Source organism: Apis dorsata, unplaced genomic scaffold, assembly GCF_000469605.1.
Source record: "Apis dorsata unplaced genomic scaffold, Apis dorsata 1.3 scaffold_156, whole genome shotgun sequence".
Taxonomy (NCBI): domain Eukaryota; kingdom Metazoa; phylum Arthropoda; class Insecta; order Hymenoptera; family Apidae; genus Apis; species Apis dorsata.
In genome coordinates, this window is record NW_006263446.1 from 204997 (window position 1) to 226037 (window position 21041).

General features: G+C 25.4%; 2 protein-coding genes and 2 long non-coding RNA genes across 6 annotated transcripts in view; 2 read left to right on the forward strand and 2 right to left on the reverse strand.

Annotated features, from left to right (window-relative positions):
* Positions 1 to 53: 53 nt before the first annotated feature.
* Positions 54 to 2324, reverse strand: LOC102676460. Of its 2 annotated transcripts, XM_031509477.1 has the most exons (7): positions 2168 to 2323; positions 2057 to 2085; positions 1568 to 1848; positions 1128 to 1368; positions 771 to 948; positions 306 to 673; positions 54 to 228 (listed from the first exon to the last, which is right to left on the reverse strand). In XM_031509477.1, exons 2-7 carry the CDS (start codon positions 2081 to 2083, stop codon positions 115 to 117), a joined length of 1209 nt encoding a protein of 402 aa, XP_031365337.1. In that variant the 5' UTR covers positions 2084 to 2085; positions 2168 to 2323; the 3' UTR covers positions 54 to 114. The 2 variants fall into 2 exon arrangements, with proteins under 2 accessions (XP_031365337.1, XP_031365336.1); XM_031509476.1 differs by having other exon boundaries at positions 2057 to 2324.
* On the forward strand, positions 913 to 1761 carry LOC116185311. Its single transcript, XR_004150132.1, has 2 exons — positions 913 to 1075; positions 1274 to 1761. It is a non-coding gene; the product is annotated as an uncharacterized LOC116185311 (long non-coding RNA).
* Positions 2325 to 3553: 1229 nt separating the features above from the next.
* Positions 3554 to 21041, forward strand: part of LOC102676859 (tyrosine kinase receptor Cad96Ca) — a 22565-nt gene continuing 5077 nt past the window's right edge. The window contains exons 1-3 of the mRNA XM_006613518.1: positions 3554 to 4539; positions 19478 to 19728; positions 20538 to 20650. Coding sequence (XP_006613581.1) covers positions 4485 to 4539; positions 19478 to 19728; positions 20538 to 20650 — 419 coding nt within the window. The 5' untranslated portion in view covers positions 3554 to 4484. The remainder of the gene's footprint in view (positions 4540 to 19477; positions 19729 to 20537; positions 20651 to 21041) is intronic.
* Positions 6335 to 7619, reverse strand: LOC102676773. 2 transcript variants are annotated; one of them, XR_421410.2, is made up of 3 exons: positions 7382 to 7619; positions 6923 to 7097; positions 6335 to 6777 (listed from the first exon to the last, which is right to left on the reverse strand). It is a non-coding gene; the product is annotated as an uncharacterized LOC102676773 (long non-coding RNA). The 2 variants fall into 2 exon arrangements; XR_004150131.1 differs by having other exon boundaries at positions 6923 to 7617.

Consider the following 21041-nt stretch of genomic DNA (forward strand, 5'->3'; position numbering starts at 1 on the left):
AATAAATCATTAAAAATATTAAAATTATAAATATTGAGTAAATAAAACAAATATTTAATAGTAATATAAAAATATTTATTATATGAATATATCAAAACATAAAAAATATAAAAATTATACATTTTTTTTACTTTTTTTTATAATACGTATATTAACTGTATGAAACTTGGTATTAGATATATTGTTGATCATATTATCTCCTTGTAAAATTTTATTTTTTGTGTTAGTCTGTAATTAAAATTAAAAAAAACAATTATAATTATATTATAAAATAATATAATATTTTTAAATTGTTATGTTCAAACCGTTTGTTGTGATTCACTGAAAAAAGTTTTATTTTTGGATTTTGATTTTGAAATTTCTTTCCAATTAGTAAATAATATTGGATTACGTATTTTTAAATGATCTTTGCCATCTTTATCAATGAAATTTTTAAGATGTCTATGTTTATGCATATCACCAAATTTGTTAGATTTAGAATGTAAAAATTCATTTGATGTTCTTTTTTTACTCAATATTAAATAATTAAATACTGAAGATGCACTAGGTGATGTTGAACTCGAAGTATTTGTTTCGTTTTCTTGACACTGAACCAATGTTTGAATGTTTTTTTCATATTTTGAATTTTTTTTCATATTATTGATTTTTATACTTTCTTTACTTGAAATTTGAGCTACACATATAAAAAAATATAGATAAAAAAATTATTTTATTTTTTTAAATATTATGTAATATGTATATAATGTAATAATATATAATGTAATAATTACAATGTTTACTACACAATTTCTTAATATTATATCCATCTTTGCATAATATATTATTGAAATTCTTAACATCTTGTTGAGTAATACATTGAGTTTCAGCATTACTAAAAAGTCTTAATTTTAAACAGAGATTACCTTCAGTATCTATATACTGAGATGACATTGCATGTTTTGAAGATACCTATAAAATTCACATATTTTATATTTATATTTATAATTATGAAATAATTATAATTAGATTTATGAAAAAAATAAATATAAAATAAAAATTATATTTTATATTTTATATTTATATCATATCATATTATGTGAATATTAAATTCATTTCTATCATTATAAATTATATGAAAAATTAAATACCAAATTTTTAAGAAATTGCTGCTTTTTTTGATTTTTTTTTGATAAATGACTTAATATGTCTTTTGTATATGTAGTTATTTTACTTGTAATGTTAGACAAATCATTGTATTCTTTTTTAAGATGCTTAACAATAGTTTTTGTTTCAGGAGATATTTCAGAAGTATTTTGATTTAAAAGCATACACGATACACCTATATCCTTTACCAAAACTGCATCTGGACATCCATTACTTTTATTACTCCTATAGAAAAAGATATGTAAATAATTTTTTTATTATTTAATGAATATAATATATGTATATATGTTTAATATATAACAAAAAAAATCATTATTTAAGAATAAAAATTTTCAACAAAATTATGAGATATTTATAAGTTTAATAAAATAAAAACTGTATTAATAAAAAAAATGTTGAATAATAATATAATAAAAATATTAACCTATAATAAGGAAACTGACAGCTATCATGAATCGTAGAATTACTCATTTCATCAGAAATTGTATTTTCTGTTACTGAATGATTATGTGAATCTTTGTTCATACTGTTAATGGAGTTGTAATTCGATTCAATAATCAAAGCATTTTGTTTAATAGCATGTCTTTTTGATATTGTGGAAATAAAACTCTTAGAAGATTCATCAGAAATGGTAGTATGTTTCTTCATTTGTGGTATAATCTTAATTGATGCATCTCCTGTTTTCGGAGCAATAAGGACACCCATCTCAAAATGATGATTGTTAAATTATCCAATGATTGTTAAATTATTTAGAAGTTATATTGATCCAATATAAAGTTCATATTGATATTTGTCATAAAGAAATGTAAAAATTAGAAAAACGAATTATAATAAAATATTTTATATGTATAAAAAATAATCAAATGATATTAATTTTATTACAAAATGTAATAATAACATCTCTATGAATTACCGAAACTCTAAATCTTCTCTGTCCCATTACTGAAAAACAGAGACATGTATAATGTTTGTATCTTTGTCGGTTTTTAAAAACATCCATTACATTACAAAACCTCAAAGTTACCAATTAATTTTGAGACTTTAACGCCTGGAAAAGGTTACGTTTATCATTCGAATAATATAACAAAATAAAATCACATTTTTTTAAAGCACTAAAAATCATAATTGCTATATTCATATAAAAGTATGAAAGATATAAGATCTTAAAAATATATAGTGTCTTTGATATAATAAATAGCAAAAAATATATTAATAACTTGTGCAATATTTTAATATTGACACAATTTTTTTTTGTATTAGAAAATATTTATAAAATTAGATAAAATTAGATTAGATTATATAAAATAAAATTATTAAAATAAATATATATTAGAAAGTTAAGAAAGAGATATACATATGTCATATATGTATAAGTGAAAGTATTTTTCGATAACATTAAATAATTTTTATTTTATTTTTTTATTTTGATAAAAATAAAAAAAGTATTTTTAAAAATAATTCTATTTTTTATAATAATAATAATAAAACATATTAGAAATAAAAATATAGTGATTATTACTTGAATATTTATTTCTTTTTGGAAAAAAAACTTATTTAATACATGTAAACAATAAATAAATTAAATATATTATTATTATTATGTTTTATTAAATAAATTAAAAAATTCTTATATGAAATTAATTCTAAAGAAAATTTTTTTTTATAATTAACATTCTATTGGTTAGTTATTAAAATTTTATTTTGATAAATAATATAAGTACATTAACATATTGCTTAGAATCGTTATACAATATTTTTTTATATAAAATTGATTTTATTTATTTAAATTATTTTACCTGGAATTATATCATATAAATTATATTTACATTATTATACATTACATAAAATTGATTTATCAAACTTAATGATTATTTTAAAAGATGTTTTTTTTATACAATTAAAATATATATTTAATAAATTAATCATTTCATTCAAATATTTATTTTATTCAATTCTGAATTATAAAAATTTAATTAAATGCATATAATGTGTATGTGTATATTTCTTAGAATCTGAAGACAAGTTGACCAATGAAGTTTTCTTACATTTTACAGAATTGACAGTAAACCATAAGCGTAATTACGCATAAAACTTTAAAAAATTTCGGAAGAATCGATATTGCTTCATTTAAGTAAATTACTAACTTTTCCATTATTTCATAATTAAATAAACATAATTTGTTCAATTTCTAATTTTATCTAATTTCATAAAATATTTTTAAGAAAATAATATTTAATGAAAAATTATAGAAGCTTTAAAAATAAAAAAAAATGATAAAAGAAATAAAATATATAATAATTCATTCAATAATACATTGTTTAATTGTTCAGTAAAATTGATTGAACCGAAATGATGAATTCGATACTCGATTCTTTAGTAATTACGCCAATGATATGCGTTCTTTCAGTTTGATCGGCATGGCTGCCACGGCATTCACGAACAGATCGCGTCGCGATGCACGTAGAGTCAGTACTTGGTTCGTGAGCGGCGTTGTTTCGAAATCGGAAGGCTTAACAAGTGATCAATTTTAATTTGAAAATGCGCAAGATCGGTACATTTCTTTAATTTGAATTAGTGATTCGACTAATCAAGTACAGTCATGTTATTTTTTAACCTCGAGTCAGTGAAAAGTGATCGAGAAATAGATTGACAGGAGTATAATGTTATTTGTACCAAGATGAAAGAAAGATTATGATAAACTTGGAGACAACATATACAATTTTAATACGATTGAGGCCGAAATATTTCAAACGTTTTTTGAAATTCACTTCAGTGATGATTTATTAGCGTTCGGTGTATTCGTAATTAATATTTCGTTGCGAACTGTGATCGTTCTAAAAACTTGTGCCGGTTAATTATCTGACTCGAGAGAAAGTCGACTGCTTTGCGTGTTCCAACCAGTTGATTCTACAACAAGTAGCAAAACTTTCGAGCTGGTGTTTTCGAATTGTGCATTAATCAACATTGATTAAAATTGTGCGTGTAATATATAGGTGAAGAAGTTTATCGAGAATCTGTGTGAATTTGTGTTCATATCGAATATATTCGAGGAATGTTTATATATAATCTGCAATTGTTTTTCAATATATCTAATAATAATTGATATCGAGTGATGATGAAGATATATTCAATAAATCGACAAAAAAGAATAATAAATGTATCTATATGAATGATAGATGCATTTGCATATATATGATTGACAGTGTAACAGTTCGATAGATGTCATCGACAGAACTAGCTATCAAAGTGTTTCGATTTATCGTGGCTCGGATCGATCCACGTATCAGCGAGTCGAATGTGATTCTGTTGATATTTCATGTATCGTAGACCAATGTAGCGCAATGTTTGTCAGATTGGTTATCGTTATTATGGCATTGTGCCTATGGAATGGAGCCGGTAAGATATTTTTTTTATTTTTTAATATATTTTAATTGATATACGTATTATTATTCAATTAACGATTTTGTAAACAGTCGAAATTTTGTTTCTATTTTTTTGAAAAATAATGGCAGTAATATTCAAAGTATTAAGAACATTCGTTTAAATTCGATAATTCTTAACATTTACAATAATTATTTATTTAGTTTTGATTTAAATATGAATGAAAATTTTAATGATGAACAATCATTTTAAATTTGAAAAACTTTTACCAATAATCTATGATATTTGTAGTTTTTCAACCACGATTTTATAGCCTGTACTTTCTAATATATCCCGGAGAAAGCGTCGAGAATACTTCTTCTGACGCATGCTTCAAATAATGCGAAATCAGAATGTAGAGGAATAAATTTAACAAACAAATGATCGTTCACTATATAAATAAATCAATTCGACATTATGTATTTATTGAAATTTCATATCTAATTTTAAATGAAATTAAACGTTAAATATTTTTAAAGTAATCTGTATCATATAATAATAAAATTGAAATTTTTTTTTTCGAATTAATTATACAAATTTTTTCTTTCAAATTAATTATGAAAATATAGTTCTTATTTTTTTAAATAAATCTTAAATTACTTTCATTACGCATTTTAAACAAGTTTAATAAACGGGACAATATGTATATTTAAATCATATTCTACGAAATGCTGCCATATGCATTGGCAATAAATTCGTTGCAGCTTTCAATCTATAATGGAGATTCTCACCTGTTCAATGAAATATTATGGCCTGAAAAAGCATATTATAATGTATGTCATAGAAAAATTGTGAAATAATAAATGTGAATTGTCATTCTATAAAAAACTATTAAAAAAAACTATAAAAAAATATGTGACAATATTTATGATGTTTTAAAAGAACTTTTTAAAGTTTGTTAAATTTAATCAAAATGAACGATTAATATTTTATATTTTATAAATCAAAAAAACAATAAATATTATTAAAATTTTTTTAGTTTACTTTAAAAAAAATCTAAGTTTTTTTTTCTAATTTTTTCAAAAAAGTATTCTACTTTTAATTGTTGATATTTTTGGTTCAGTTATTATAATTTTTATTATTTATTTTATTGTAAATATATTATAAATTCATAAATATATATTTTTTAATTACTTAAAGGAAAGAAAATATACTTTTGAAAATAATTATTATAAATAAATATTTGTGATATATCCAATCAAAAAAGATACAAAAAGATTTCTTCTCATCTCACAATAAATATATTTGTATGTATTTAGCTTGCAAATTATTTATCATGGTTCACTTTCATATACATATACTTATATGCATATTGCACCTACGCAACATTCTTCTCATACTTCATTAAGTTGCCGCCTTTGATACAATGAATTCTGTTCATTGCAAGCGATTCCTTTCTATTTAATATTGATGCCACGAAATAAAAAAAGTCTCTCTCCTTTCCAAATACATAATTGTACGATTAAATAAAATAGTAAAGATGTATTTGCGAATTAATTTGAATAGTGAACTGCTCGTGGAATTCAAATTTATGATTTAAATATGAATTTTCCAACTTTGACTAGGTAATATCGGATTCACTTGTAAACGAGTCTATACCATGATTTAATGGAGTAGTGGTGAAGGGTACGAGTGAAAGTTACTTAAATCATTTATTCGATCTATTCGAATTATCATTTATTTTATCGATTTTGTTTATTTTATCTTTTTCTTTTTTATTTTTTTTTTATGTCGATATGTTAAACATAAAATTATAAAACGAAATAAAAACTTAGAAAAATAGGAAAGATTTATTTGAGAAATCAAAATACATTAAAAGAATGCTTATAGTGATGTTGATTACTGTAAAAAGTAACGGTGTTTACTTCGATTACAATAGAGCAACGGCATTTATACAAAGAATAAAGAAATGTGTCAAAGTTGTATAAATTAAGAATTATATGTATTCTGTTCCATAACTAAAGTATTGAAGTTTATGAAAGTATGTAGTAGGTTTCTCATGAAAGTATTTTTAACATCTCATATCAAAGAAAGAAAATTTTTCTTTTGTCAGCGTAAATTTTTTTAAAAAAAATTATTCTTCAAATAGCTTTGTTAACTAAAAGGCCCAGGAAGTTTCCAAACAGACTTAAATAGAAAGTCGTTGTCGCGACTTGAGAGACACCTGCACGTAGAATTCTTTTAACTAGTAATAGGATCAAGTTCGTTATGTACCTATAAATAAATTTAAATCTAATGAAAAAGATCATTTTATAGGATTCATATAATAGTAGTAAGATATAATAAAGTATTTGATCTTTAGTATTCATGAAATTTTTAAAAAAATATTTATAAAAGATTCGAACATATTTGAACATACTTGCGATAGATGTAATGCCATTACTCTTTCGTAATTCATTTTTTTGTAGGTTCTGAGTTTCAAAGATACTTACAGTACTTATATCATCGAAAAAAAGAAGCCAGTTAACCGATAACACAAAGATGCATGACTCCACGAGTCTTTAAAGAATGCAGAAGAATATAACAATTTTTATCTGAAAGAAATTTTACTAACTCTCATTAATAAATAAACGAATATGCTTATATATTTGTTTTTATGATATTCTCGATATGATTTTACCAATCAAAAGTTTGAACATATTCCAAGAATTCATCATTCTGTAACCTCAAAAATTTTATTATGAAAAATTTATTAACAAATAACTGAAATTATTATTGAAATTATTATTATTATTGTATTATAGAATTAATTTTTAATTAGTAATAAAATTAATAGAAAATTTGATGTAGTTATAATTGATGATTGCAAATTATCAACTGCATATTGGTTTTTATAACGGCTTTTTGTCAAAAGAAAATAGCAATTGCCAGATATGCATTAGGAAAGTTTATTTCGCTTGTTCATGTTCTTTCTCATCGTTTGTTTCGCATGCCTGCCAACCTTTTTTTATTGTTCTCTTCAGTTACATGTGCTTCCTGTTTAAGTGCGCCTCCTCTTGGCATTTTTCAACAGTTGCGATCTGTAAATAGAACAAAGTTATGGCATGTGTTATAATTAGAGTGTATTGTTTAATAGATAATTTATTATTATTATATTATATTAATAAAAAAAATGAATTTTACGATAAAAATTTCATTAAGAATTTTAATGATATACAAATTATGACAATTAAAGTTTTTTGTCTTAATCTAAAATAGTAAGTAATCTAATCTATATCCTAACATAACCTATAAAATAAAATTCAATCAATTTCATTTCACTGATTAAAAATTGAAAAAAACTTTTCAGCTATTGCAATTCATTTTAAATAAAATTGATTAGATTTGTATTACTGATAAATATTAGATAGAAAGATGAAAAATATATTAATGTCCAAATATTTTTGCGACGATAATTTGTTCGAAAACTACCGAGATTCTTCGGCAAGGATTCGTATTTTGATCAGATCTTGTGCAGACGAACGATTATCGATGAAGGTTGGATACACGATTTCTTGTTTGGTGTCTGGCGACCCGATTATGCGACCGGCTGTTAAACGTTAATTCGTCTGGCGAGTGGTCGAGTCATTCGTCGTTTTATTTTGTCGCGCAGCCATTTTTCCGCTCGAATTCTTTGGTTGAGGAAGAATCACGATCGTACTTTTGGTCGTTTCCATTCGTTAAAAAAAACCATTGCAGAAAAGTATGATGCAGAAAAAGTGCGGAAAAGTCATTCTCGGAACACATTCTTGCATTATCGATCAACTATGCGTTCACATACGTATCAATCACGCATTCTTTTTGTTTAATGAACATGCATTCGTCCAGTCAATGATACACATACAATGATGGATTGTCCATTGTGAAAATTTCTTAAGAGTTTCTCAGATATTTAGGATTTTATTGGGAATGAAAGATGAATGTATAGCTTGTAGAATATAGTTTATTGTATTTTCATAGATATTTATCTTCTTTTTTATCTTTTCTTTATTTGTCTGTTTCTAGAAAGAAATTTATTAGATTAAATATATTTTTAAATGGGATTTTTAATATTTGAAAAATTTAATAATAATTTTTGAAAATTAATTTGATCCATAATTAATGTATTAGCTTTCAAAACAAAAAAAAAAAACAAAATTTATATTAAAATGAAGATTGAATATATTATTTATTACATTATTATTAATAAAAAAGATTTACAGTTATTCTAGCAAACGTTAAAAATATTTATAATTCAATAAAGATAACGGTATTTTTTAAACGTGATTTTTTTTTAATTATATCAATAATATAAAAAATAAATAGAATTAGAGAATAAATATTAAAATTATATTAAAAATAAATTTATTCTTTATATATATATATATGTGAAAATTATAATTAAATATAATTAAAGAATAATTATCTTCATCTTGGAAATGTGTTACACGTTAAATACATAGCAATTGATTAGAAAAGATCGTTCTTGTGCCGACATTCGTGTCTCTGAGAAAATGCTCGGCGTTGTGCGGTAATTCAGGCGCAGGTACTTGTTTGATAGAACAACCATTACTTAATCATTACAAACTTCTTGTGGCACTAATTGACTTCTATAAATTTAACGCATTTAATAATGAATTATGAATGAATTATATATAAAATACATACCATTAATGCAATATAATGTACATACGTCACACAGAAAATAATTAATTGTATAATTAACATATATGAACAAATTATTTGTTACGACACATTAATTAGAAAATAAAGTTAAATCTATTCATTCGTATCTTTGTTATATAATTAATTGTAGCATTTTATTTTATTTTAGCATTATTAAATTTTAGTAATTATAAAGAATCTTATTATCTTATAAATTTAATAAAAAATATTTCATATACAATTTTCATTAAATTACATTATTATTATATACATATATTTCACTCTTAGTTTTTGCCACCAAAAATATTATTTATCTACGTTATAAATTTCCAATTAATATATAAAATAACAAACGAGAATCGTGTCCCCTTTAGCGTGACACGAAGAAGAAAAAGTTCTTCGTGAAATTTTAACTCGTCTGCATTCACAAAACCGCGAAACATATACTTATGCCTGAATATAATGTTACAAGTCGCATATGGCCACATTAAGATTCGCTCAAGGCAATCTGATGAAAAGATTTCAAGGCTTTATACCGCTGATCACCGAACATTTTTTTGTACACTTTTTTTTTGTACACTTAAAATATTATTATTATTATCACGAATACAAATGTCTTTCTTAATATCAAAACTTCCTAATTATTTAAACAAGTATTAAATTTACACAGATAGCTAGTTTTAACAGAAAAATTTCTTACATAAATATTTATTGTGCATTATTTTATTAAATGAATAACATATAATTTATAATTATATGTACATAAGATTTACAATATAGAATGTCTGTTTTACACAATGGAATATCTTTTGATGAAAGAATGTTATGAAAAAAAAGTTCTTATATAAAATATTGTTTGGTATGACAAGATAAATTATGTAATATTTAATTAGCTTTGATTTAGATGAAGGCCATATGGAAGTCAACTGGAAGTCATACGAAGATCAATTATTTTTTAAAATTGGATCATACAATTGGATCATGACAATATTAACCAATGCAATTTATCTCCTACAAAAAACATATCATGTATCAAATAATCATCAAAAGATATCGTAACTTACTAAATACTTATTAATCTTCGTATAACACTCGAATCCGATTTATAAATAAAAGTCGTTCATTTAGAAACGACAAGGAGGAAATTTTGCGCGCAAAAATCATAATCTCCATACGAATCTCTAAACGAATTTTCGGTGTGCGTATCGCCATGCATGAAAGTGAAGCGTCATGCTAAGGAATATATTTAAGGACCGACGATGACCTCACCGAAGTGAAAGTTCTCCGGTTCTGTTCCCTACAGTCGGTTAAAACGAGCAAAAGGTAAAAATAAAGGAGAGAGAGAGAGAGAGAGAGAGAGAGACTCCCGGCCTCTTTCGAGCGCCCATAAGCTTCGCTGGACGTATCCGCTTCCGGAAGGCAACGCGTTCCTCGTTGACGTCACGACCTTGGTCGAATACCACGAAATCGATGGGTTTCGAAAGATCGGCCTTCGATTAAGTGGATTTTCGAGTCTTGATGATCGTCGAAAGATTTTCTCATCATGGGATGCTATACAACGATTGTGAAGCAATAATGACGATGGATTTTTATGTTTCAGGGAACAGATATTAAATTATAGTCTTTTTTTTTTTTTTTTGGTTTGGATCTTTGCTAAATCCCCAACTTTCTCTCGGGGATTTATTTTGTGATGTATAAACACGCTTTTTGATGCTCCTTTCGAATATTATTGTAATATGGATCGTAACTTATTTCTTCACTTTCTATTTTAATTTCGAAATTTTAAATGTTGTTTTTTTTTTAATTTTATCAGGAATTTTATTAAGAATTCCTTTTAATTTGTTGTTTATAGTAGATTACAGAATATTTGATAAGTAAATGAGTTTGATTTAATTCTAACAATAGCATTTTGAGATCTTCCAATCTAAATATAATTTTTCTGCTTAAGTATTAATTAAAAAAAATTTGAAAAAAATCAATATATACATATTAAAATATTTAAGTTTAAAATTATAAAATTAAATCTAATCATAAGTTTCATATTTATAATTATTTTAATATTATAAAAAATAAAGGAAAATCTTAATTGTTGTAGGGTCAAGTATTAGCCACAATTAAATTTATAATTTTATTGTATCTAATTATGCAAACAGTCGTGGTTGTATTCCAAAAATTCATGGTCTTTTTGCGATGAAATTTCACGTAGAAATGAGAAACTATCCGCGGTATATTTTTGTAGCGTTAGAGCGAAAGATGGAAACCGAATAGTTCACTTTCAGATCCTGTTGCATCTCACATTACTTGAAGTACGTAAGTACTTACTTAGATCTATCCATTCTCCACGAGTCATTCTTTAAAAGTTGCATGTGTAATCGTTACGTGCGATTAATCTATTTTTTTTTTTTTGAACAAATTATTAGAAAGCATTACAGAAATTGTTTAAGAAATTGTTTAAGAACATTATATTATATGGAAAGATGGGAAGAAATGTGTATCTGTTTTTTTTTTTTTTTTTCAAAATTTTTCAACTTCAACTTAACACGATATATTTGATATTTATATATGTTATATTTTTCGATAGCGAGTTTCAAAAAAATAGTTTTTCAAACTTTATATCTTAAATATTTTTATTTCTGATAAAAAGATAAAATTGAACGTCTACAAATAGCTGGAAAAATATATTTTCTGTGTCTGACGTAAGAAGTTTAAAAAAAAAATTTATGATGAAAAGATTATTTATTTTCTAAACCTGTTTCGAATTTTTTTGCCATTATTTTCAAAATTTCGATAAGAATCGAATAATTTATCGAGAAAAAGATTTATTGATAATTTATGTATTATCAATGCTGAATCTTGAAAAATTTTTAAAAATTTTGACGATAATTATTTTATAAATTATCTATTTTAAAATTTTTTAAATTTTATTATATTGTATAATATAAATAGCATTAAATTTTTAAACAATTATAAATTCTTTTTTACAATCAATTCTCTTTTCAAGGTAAGTCGTTACTACTGTCTAAAATATGCTGGCATTACAGAAATGTACAGAAAACTGAAAGAGCTCTCAGATATTTTAAGAGTAAGACTTGAGTCTTGCTATTCAAGTATATATCAAAGTCGAGAGCGCTTGACTTTCTATCCATTAACGAGAATTTCTGTCTATCTTGTGCTAAAACTATTGATAAATATAATTGCTGAATGCTTATAATTAAACACTGTCAAAGGAAATATTTATTCTCTTACGAATAGTTGATGGAGATGTTATTTTTTCAAAAATCAACAAAATTTCTTTAATTAATAATTTTATTAATCTTTCATTGATGTATATAAATAATTTTTTATTAAAAGAGAATAGTTTTCGTAAATAAATACTAATAAAAAAATTATCCTTTTTTTTTTCAATGTTTTTACATGTTAATTGACAGCCAATTAAAAATCATGTTGACCCTAAAACTGTATCTATTGAGGTTAATTAGTACTTGTTTTTTTTTTTTTTTTTTACATTTAATGTAAAAAAAAATTGTTTTTATATTTTTCTTTGACCTTCATAAGATAAAGTTGACCTTCATGTGACATTAACACGTTTATTTATCTGTATAACCAATTTTATCTGAAACAACTTTTCTTATCATTAATATATAATGTTCTTATTATGAAGTGAGATATTTAAAATGATCAACTTATTTTTAAGAATATATTTGTCATATCATAGATTATAATTTATCATAGATTGTATATGCATGTATATTTATAAATTCATAAAAACTTTCCCTAAAGAGTTTCAAAAACTACTTTCACTAATTCTAAGCAATAGATGTTTATCAAACATCAATCATAATATCACAAGATCCCCTAATCTCAATTTTCGTTAAACTCATCAATAAACTAATTATATATATCAAGAATTAATTTTAATCTTCTATTATTAATAATTGCTTAACTTCATTTTTTATAATTATATTTATCAATCATAATTTTTATATCAATGAAAAATTATTTATTCCTTTAATCCTTTAATTTTTACAAATATTATCCATTTGGACTTATATTTTTGAATGATTTTACAAATTTCATTCATCTTTAATCCAATATCTTTATCATTTTCTGAATACTGCCTCTGATAATAATACTATATATATAGATTATCCAATTTCTGGAAACTATTTTCTATTCTCTTTTCTTTGCCTGTAATTAAATAAGTGGGACAGATTGACAATCTCGTTAATGGTCCCGATTCGTACGCGACACCTGACTCGAGGGAAGAGTCGAGCAACAAGTAGATCCCTTGCATTTCCGACGCCGGTGAAAAACCCATGATTCGACGCAGGTCATACTGACATGCGCACACAGTGGCAGCCCTGTCGTTTGGTCGCACTTTCATCGTCCCACTTTCTCCGTCTTGTTCCTTTGCTCGTTGACCACACTATTGGCCAGTCAACCTTTACACTCCATTAATTTTTCTTTTTTTCTTCTTTTTTTGTTTATGGGGAAATTGGGACTCTTTCGTTAAGATGGAGAAAAATTTTGAATTTTTTGAAGAGTGGACATTAATTTTTGTTTTGTTTTATTTTTTTTCATTTTTCTTCTTTTTTTGCGGTTTATTGGGAAATTGAGATGTCTTTCGTTGGAGATGTACGTAGAGAGATATAAATGTGAGAAAAATATAAAACTAGTAGTTAATAATCACGTGGCATTAGTGTTGTAGTGTTAATGAACATGAAGGTAAACTTAATAAAACAGTATATATAAATTATTATACATATATATAGATGTATCAGATTTATACCTTTTGTATCCTCAAATAAAATTTTCAAATTTTAGAAAAAAAAAGAAAATTACAAAAATTTATTAATCTTTACATTGCTTTAAGTATACTTTTTACTTGACAAATACTCTTCGCAAGAAAAATTTCTAATCTTAAATATTCTTTAGCAACGGTAAAAGAGTTATCGAAAATTTTAATAGTATTATGTTTTATACCGATCATTAATGCCGACCATTATTTCACGAGAATAACCGCGTAACTGTATTCTCACGGTGCAGTGACTTCAATACCGCTATAACACGCCGGTGCTCGAAATAAAGAAGCACCTTGTACACCGATGTCGCGACTCGTGGCATTGTAATGCCGCGACCGCAATAACAGAGGCGAAATTTATGCTTATCGTTTATTTGTCCAGTCGGTGTTCCAAACTTATGAATTCACGGCCCGCAACAAAATGATAACACACTCTGTGATTCTCATTTTTTCTCCTCGAGATTAAGACAAATATTAAATGCAAATTATACACCGTGTAAAATATTCCTTCTTTAATCATGTAAAAAAGAGGAATACGTTCGTATAAAAAAATAGTGGTAACGATAGAATAGAATTTAAAAATTGCTTAATATGTCAGGGAATAAAAAAAAAAATATTACATTTACGAGAATAATCCAAACACGATAATATTTTTATCAATTTTTTATTCTGTAATATTAACCTTCTTCTGTAAAAGAAGAAAAACTTTCTTTGATTTATACGACATTTTTACCGAGATACATAAATTTAAAATCATTTCAAAAATATTGGAAACCACAAAGTTGGTTAATACTCCAGAAGGATCAATGATATAAGGTTAATGAAGGATAGCTTGGAATATCGTTTTTCAAATCGATGACTGTGAATTAATGCTCAACAATCATTGACATTATTATAAAGTCTGCTAATTGATTCATTAGTTATGCGTATATATAGTTAAATATAATTTATCATGAATCTTTCTTTTTTTTTTAACACGAAAAAGAGAAGAAAATCATCGAACTATTGGTTGGTTTAATTTTTTCACAAAATTGAGATTGATTTATTATTGACAATTGAAAATCATTCTCGTTGTAGGATATTGAAAATATAATAGAATTATCACGGTTGAGTGAAAGATTTTGAGTCGAGATCGTCATGTAGCTTTTAATTTCTTCGAAATGTCAAGAATATTTGAACTTTATTTAATGGGATTAATATAATCGGACTAAAATGCCGAAATTTCTTTGTAGTTTATAAAATTAAACAATAACAGATAATTATTGCTATTAATTCAGCAAAAAATAGCAAATATAATATATATATACTGTAACTATCAAGAAACTAATTTCACAGTTAATTTAATTTAATATACCTATTGGCTATTCATTATGTATTATATTAGGCTATTTTTATAACTACACTCATTCGTGAAAAATGATAAAAGCCAATATACTAATATTCAAAATTATAAATTAGCTTATAATATTTTTGAAAAATTTAATCTACCTTACACACGTTAATTTACCATGCTGACATTTCCAGAAAAATTGCAAATATCCTTAATATTGCGATCGAAGCTCAGATTTACAAAATCGATCAAAAAAAAATCGTAATACTGGATCCACGTAGAAAAGACGTAAGAAACCATCCTCGATCAGATAAAAAAAGAAAAAAAAACCTCCTCCAACGTTAATTACCATAAATTCGAATCGAGGGCTAATCTTTCACGCCTTAATTACAAGGCTGGGCTATATGATGTCCATTAGAACTGTGTTTTCGCGATCCTCCGATCAACTGGAAAACACGCGAACGAAGAAAGTCATCAGGCAGACAACATCCATAAATTTTAATGATCCACGTTACGGGCAAATTTGCCAGTCATGAATACGTGTTTTTCTCGATTCTAATCCTTCTGCCTACTTTACTCTAATTAAATGCTACCGCTTCCTGGCGTTTTTTTTTTTTTTTTTTCCTTTTTTTTCCCTTGATATCTTATCGCGATTAGAAGATTGATCATAAGATTGATAATTGAAGAATTCTGTGCGAATAAATCGAAATGATGATGATGCTTTTTACCAAATGCATGTGTTCTATAAAATAAATTGAATTTTTTTTGTTTTATTTTTATTTTTATTTTGCAATGTTGGTTCTAGCTTATTGATAGCTATTCATCGATAGAATATTTGAAAAGCGATTAATTTTAATTCTTCTGTGGATGATTTTTGAGCTGTTTATACTCTAAATGATGATTTTCTAAAAGATGAAGAAATGGAAAAATGAGTAATTGGTTTTTAAGATTTGTTGGATTTATTTTAAGAGATAAACTGAAAAAGTGGAAGAATGTTTAAATATTTATTTATTGAATTAACTTGATTATAAATAAGAAAAAATATATTATTTATACTTTGAATAATAAATTAATTTTTTGAATTATAATTATCTCTGTCAAAAGTTTTAGAGAAAAATAGAATTATTTACACAATATAATATTGTATCTATTATAACAGATATTTCATAAAATATTATAATGAACAATTACAATTGATTGAAAAATATTATACATTTCATGTTTGGACATTTTATATTAATTAAATTCTAAATTATCTAATTTATTTTATGCAAAAGATTTTTTTTTTTATCATTAATTTTTATCATACATATTATTAAGTCTGTTACTATCTTATTTAAATCAGGTTGGAATCCAATGAGAATGCATAGCTAACGTCTAGTGATATTGAAATCAAATCGAAATTGCGAAACATGGTAAGGAAACAGGCTGATAATGAGGACTTTCTCTTGTTCGCACGAAAGCTCATTGGTATGCTTGTGTTGAACAAACGCTCGAGCCTTTGGAACGGTGAACATTGTGCTGTAACATTAGCGAATAATTACTGAGATCGTAAAGTTTGTTAGTTAACTAACGGAACTGTCTTATTCAGTTCTTCTTCCTGTGTGTATTTTATTCAGGATATTGATATATTTGTGAGACAAATTGGAGGTCAAAAGTTAGTAATGAAAAAATGTCGGTTGAAGTTTACTTATTTAGTTATAACCAATTTAATTTTTCAGATAAATTGTAGAAATTGTATGGAATGTTGATATATTTATGGATAATCTTTGAAAATAGTATTTTAATTTTATGAATCAAAAGAAATATATAAAACTTGATATGCAGAAATGCCAGTTGAAGCTTACTTATTGAGTTATAAATTGAGTAATTTCAATTTGCGTTAGGTTAGGTTAAGAATATAAATATATTTATGGACGATGGAATTCAATGCACACAGATGGAATTGTGCATCTTTTAAATTAAAATAAATAATTTATATTTCTTAACCTCTTTTGTAACATGAACAAACGAAATAAACTTCGATAAAATAATCATAACCATGCGATAGAAATGACATTTTTGCATAAATGGCGCCAAATTTAAAAATTTTTCAAGAAATAGAAATTATCCAATCGTTTTATGCATGATAATATATAACATAAAAACTAAAAAATCACTGATAAAAAATTTGTTTTTATCTTTAAATTACTATGAAAAAAAAAAATCATGCAACAATCCACTTTCACAATCTTGAGTTTTATTCTTAAAATTTCTAAAAAATTCATTTTTCAGATTCGTAAATCGTATAAAAATATTTTCACGATGAAATAATAAATATACGTAGCGCATATAATGAAACTGTTATAGTACAAGTGCACGCTGTTTCATTCAACGCGAATATAAATTAAAACGAACGAGGTAACTCGGTAGGCGACGTACGATCTATTATTTCAAACAGCTACCGTGTTTTCTCGGCTGAGAAGAACTGCCGATTGAGATCTCGAAATCGTAGATAAGAGTGGTAATACCGATACTCGGTGCAACGGTATCTTATACTACCGAGAATTGAACCGGCACGACGAATGATCATACGTTATATCGCTTGGTAACGCACGAACGACCTCTTACACGGAAGGTACAACAAATCGGATAATTTATGTGATCGACATGGTGAAATTGAACGTAATGTATAAGGAATTATTGAGATGATAATTTAGAGCAATGCAATGATCCAATCATCCATATATAGAAATAAATGTATTTGTAGAAAAATATTTTTATTTTATAAAATAAATGTAAATAATAAAATAAAAAAATATATGTAGAAAGTAGTTGTCTGAAAAATTTTATGTTTCTTTTATAGGTAATTCATTATTTCTTTAGAAAACAACTAGAAAAGAAAATATTTGAAAAGGAAGAAAATAATAAATATATAATTAATGTAATATATAAATTCATTATTTTCCTTTTTTAGATTATAATATGGAATTTAATATCGTAAAATGTATATTAAATTATCTTAGATTATATAGAAGCTAGCATTACAAAAATTATATAGAAATTGTAAAACGAATAACGTGAAATATGGTATTATAGAATGAAATAAACATACAAAAATAATTTTTCTATTAAAATTCTTGAAATTATATTGAAACAAGATATTAAAAAAATTTAAAAATTTTAGAAAAACAATCATTTATTCTCCAATGATTTAAGATTGGATTAAATTAATAGGAAAAAAATTTATTTGAATGAATATAAGGTAAGGTAAAGAATTCACAGAATGAACGACTTCTAATGTATATGTTTGAGATGAGATGAGACGAAAGGATATATTTCAAAAATTGGATCTCGTTATTTCGTTATTTACGAAAAGGAACGAAAAATCTGCAATCTCTGAATACAGCATGAAAGGTTACACTCTACTTGACGATATGAACTCAAAATCTAGGATAAGAATGCATATCAAGGCCGATCTCTCAAGCCATCCGCGGCTCTCTCTCATTATCGTTCAGTAAATCCAAACTTAATTAGATCTCAAGCGGAAAACCGTTTCGTTCTGTGTACGAATTAATCGGATTCGATAAAAAAAAAAAAAAGAAAAGAATGATTACATAAAATTCAATTCAAAATCGATACGTTGAATCGTGGATGGAAGTAAATATTCGAGGATCGAGAATAGGAAGTTTATGATAGTTGCGATAATTTGTATTCCATGAAAAAACGATAAAACAGTTTTAATCGATAAGTCGGCGATTAATCGATAAAGTAGTTTCCTTTGGAAGGTAATATTAAATTTTTTCTTATAAATCGTTACAATAAAGTGATACACATACATATACGAGTATATAATAATAATAATTGTTTAGATTTATTTAATTATTATACATAATTTTAATTTTAATTTCATTGAAATAAAAGTAACAACTGACAATAGTAATTTTTGATTATATTTAGATTGTTTTATATTTTTTACTTTGAATTTTAATCTGCATCTAATTTTAATCATTTCCATACTTATTACGTATAATTTGTAATTTTTATCAATGATAAAATAAAATTTTTCAATTTATCGAAAATGTATTAAAATTTATTTTCCCCATTCAAGTTAAGTATAATTATACCCAACATGTGCAAACTGAACGTGAACCAACCTTGGCAATTAATTTTCATTGTAGGAAGCCAATTCAGCGACAACACACCACCCGTGATGTGGATAGACCGAAATCTGGTGCTTCTTGATTCAGAGCCTGTAGGAAGCGTGGTGACTAGAGCCCGTGCCGAGGACAATGAACAGGATCAGCTAACCTATGGCTTGGAACCTCTTGGGCACAATTACAACGGAAACGAGAGCCCGCAACCCTCGCTTCCTTTCTTCATCGACAATAGCACGGGCATTATCTACGTTAATGAAACGCTCAAAAATAAAGTAAATGTACCTTCTAATCCCTATCTTAATTATTTTCACGTTTAAATTAAAACCACTACAACGAATATAGGAATTCTTTTTATCTTTGAATAATTATTCTTTGTTCAAATGAATTTCAATATTGTGTGTGAAATTAATTGTGCTTTGATCGAGAATTTCCAATTCTTGGAGAATTTTTAATCTAGAAAAAAATATCATTAATGTTTTAAATGACATAATTTAATACATTATAGAATCATATTAAAATATAAGTATTATAAATAGAACATATCAGTAATGATAATTTTTATCAGTACATAATTTACTCTAAAAGTAATAAGACTTCTTTATTACTTATTAATTATAATTCTCGCCATATTTGAGTGGTAATTTAACAATTGTTGTACACCCAAATAAAAATGAATTATCTTAGTACAATTATTTCAACATACTTTTTAATAACATCTATTTTATTTATAATCGTATTTAATTATAATATATATCTTAAGTGAAATTTTAAAAAATTTTAAAAAACAAGAAATTTAAAGTAGTAGAGACCACTTAAAGGTCAAGTTTATTTCTTCAAATGGAATTACGTTTACCATTAACCGTTCTTTATTACGTTCTATACGTCTGGACTGGCATCAGATACGAAATACTGCGCATCATTGCGATGCATCTAAACGAGCCGTGTACGTTAGACGAGGGCAAGATACGCGTTTACGTGCTGTCATCTTTTTTCCTCCTTTGCTCAAGACGATAAGAACGTAACACGAGCTGCATACGGTCGCTTCAAGAATTGAACGATGTTTCTTGCTTCTTCTTTCCAGGGAGGGCAGAACCTGTTCCTTTATGTAACCGTCTCCGACGGTCAACTCACGACAAAGACCGAGGTCTACGTCACCATCAAGAACACTTCGGGTCCCAATGGAGGACACACCAGGTGAGTCGAGGATAAAATTGGTCGCAAGATCGATGAACTGATTTTGATCTTCACTTGAGAGAGATCGTTTATTATGGAAGTTCTTTTTTATAGAAATAATATAACAATGTATGATATTAAAATTTATATTGACATTTAAAATATTTATATCATGAATAAAAAAAAACCTGAGCGTATTAATCTCAAAATTAGATAGATAGGATAAATTATAGAATAATTTTTATAAGTAAATATTAATTGTGTTACAATTCTTGTAGTATTATCAAAAATTATATATTTCATTTTGAATATTAACTATTTATTTCTTTGAATTTATCATATACTTGTTGTTGATATGTCAAAATTAAAAATAAATAAATATAGCTCATTATTTATATTAAAAAAAAAAAAA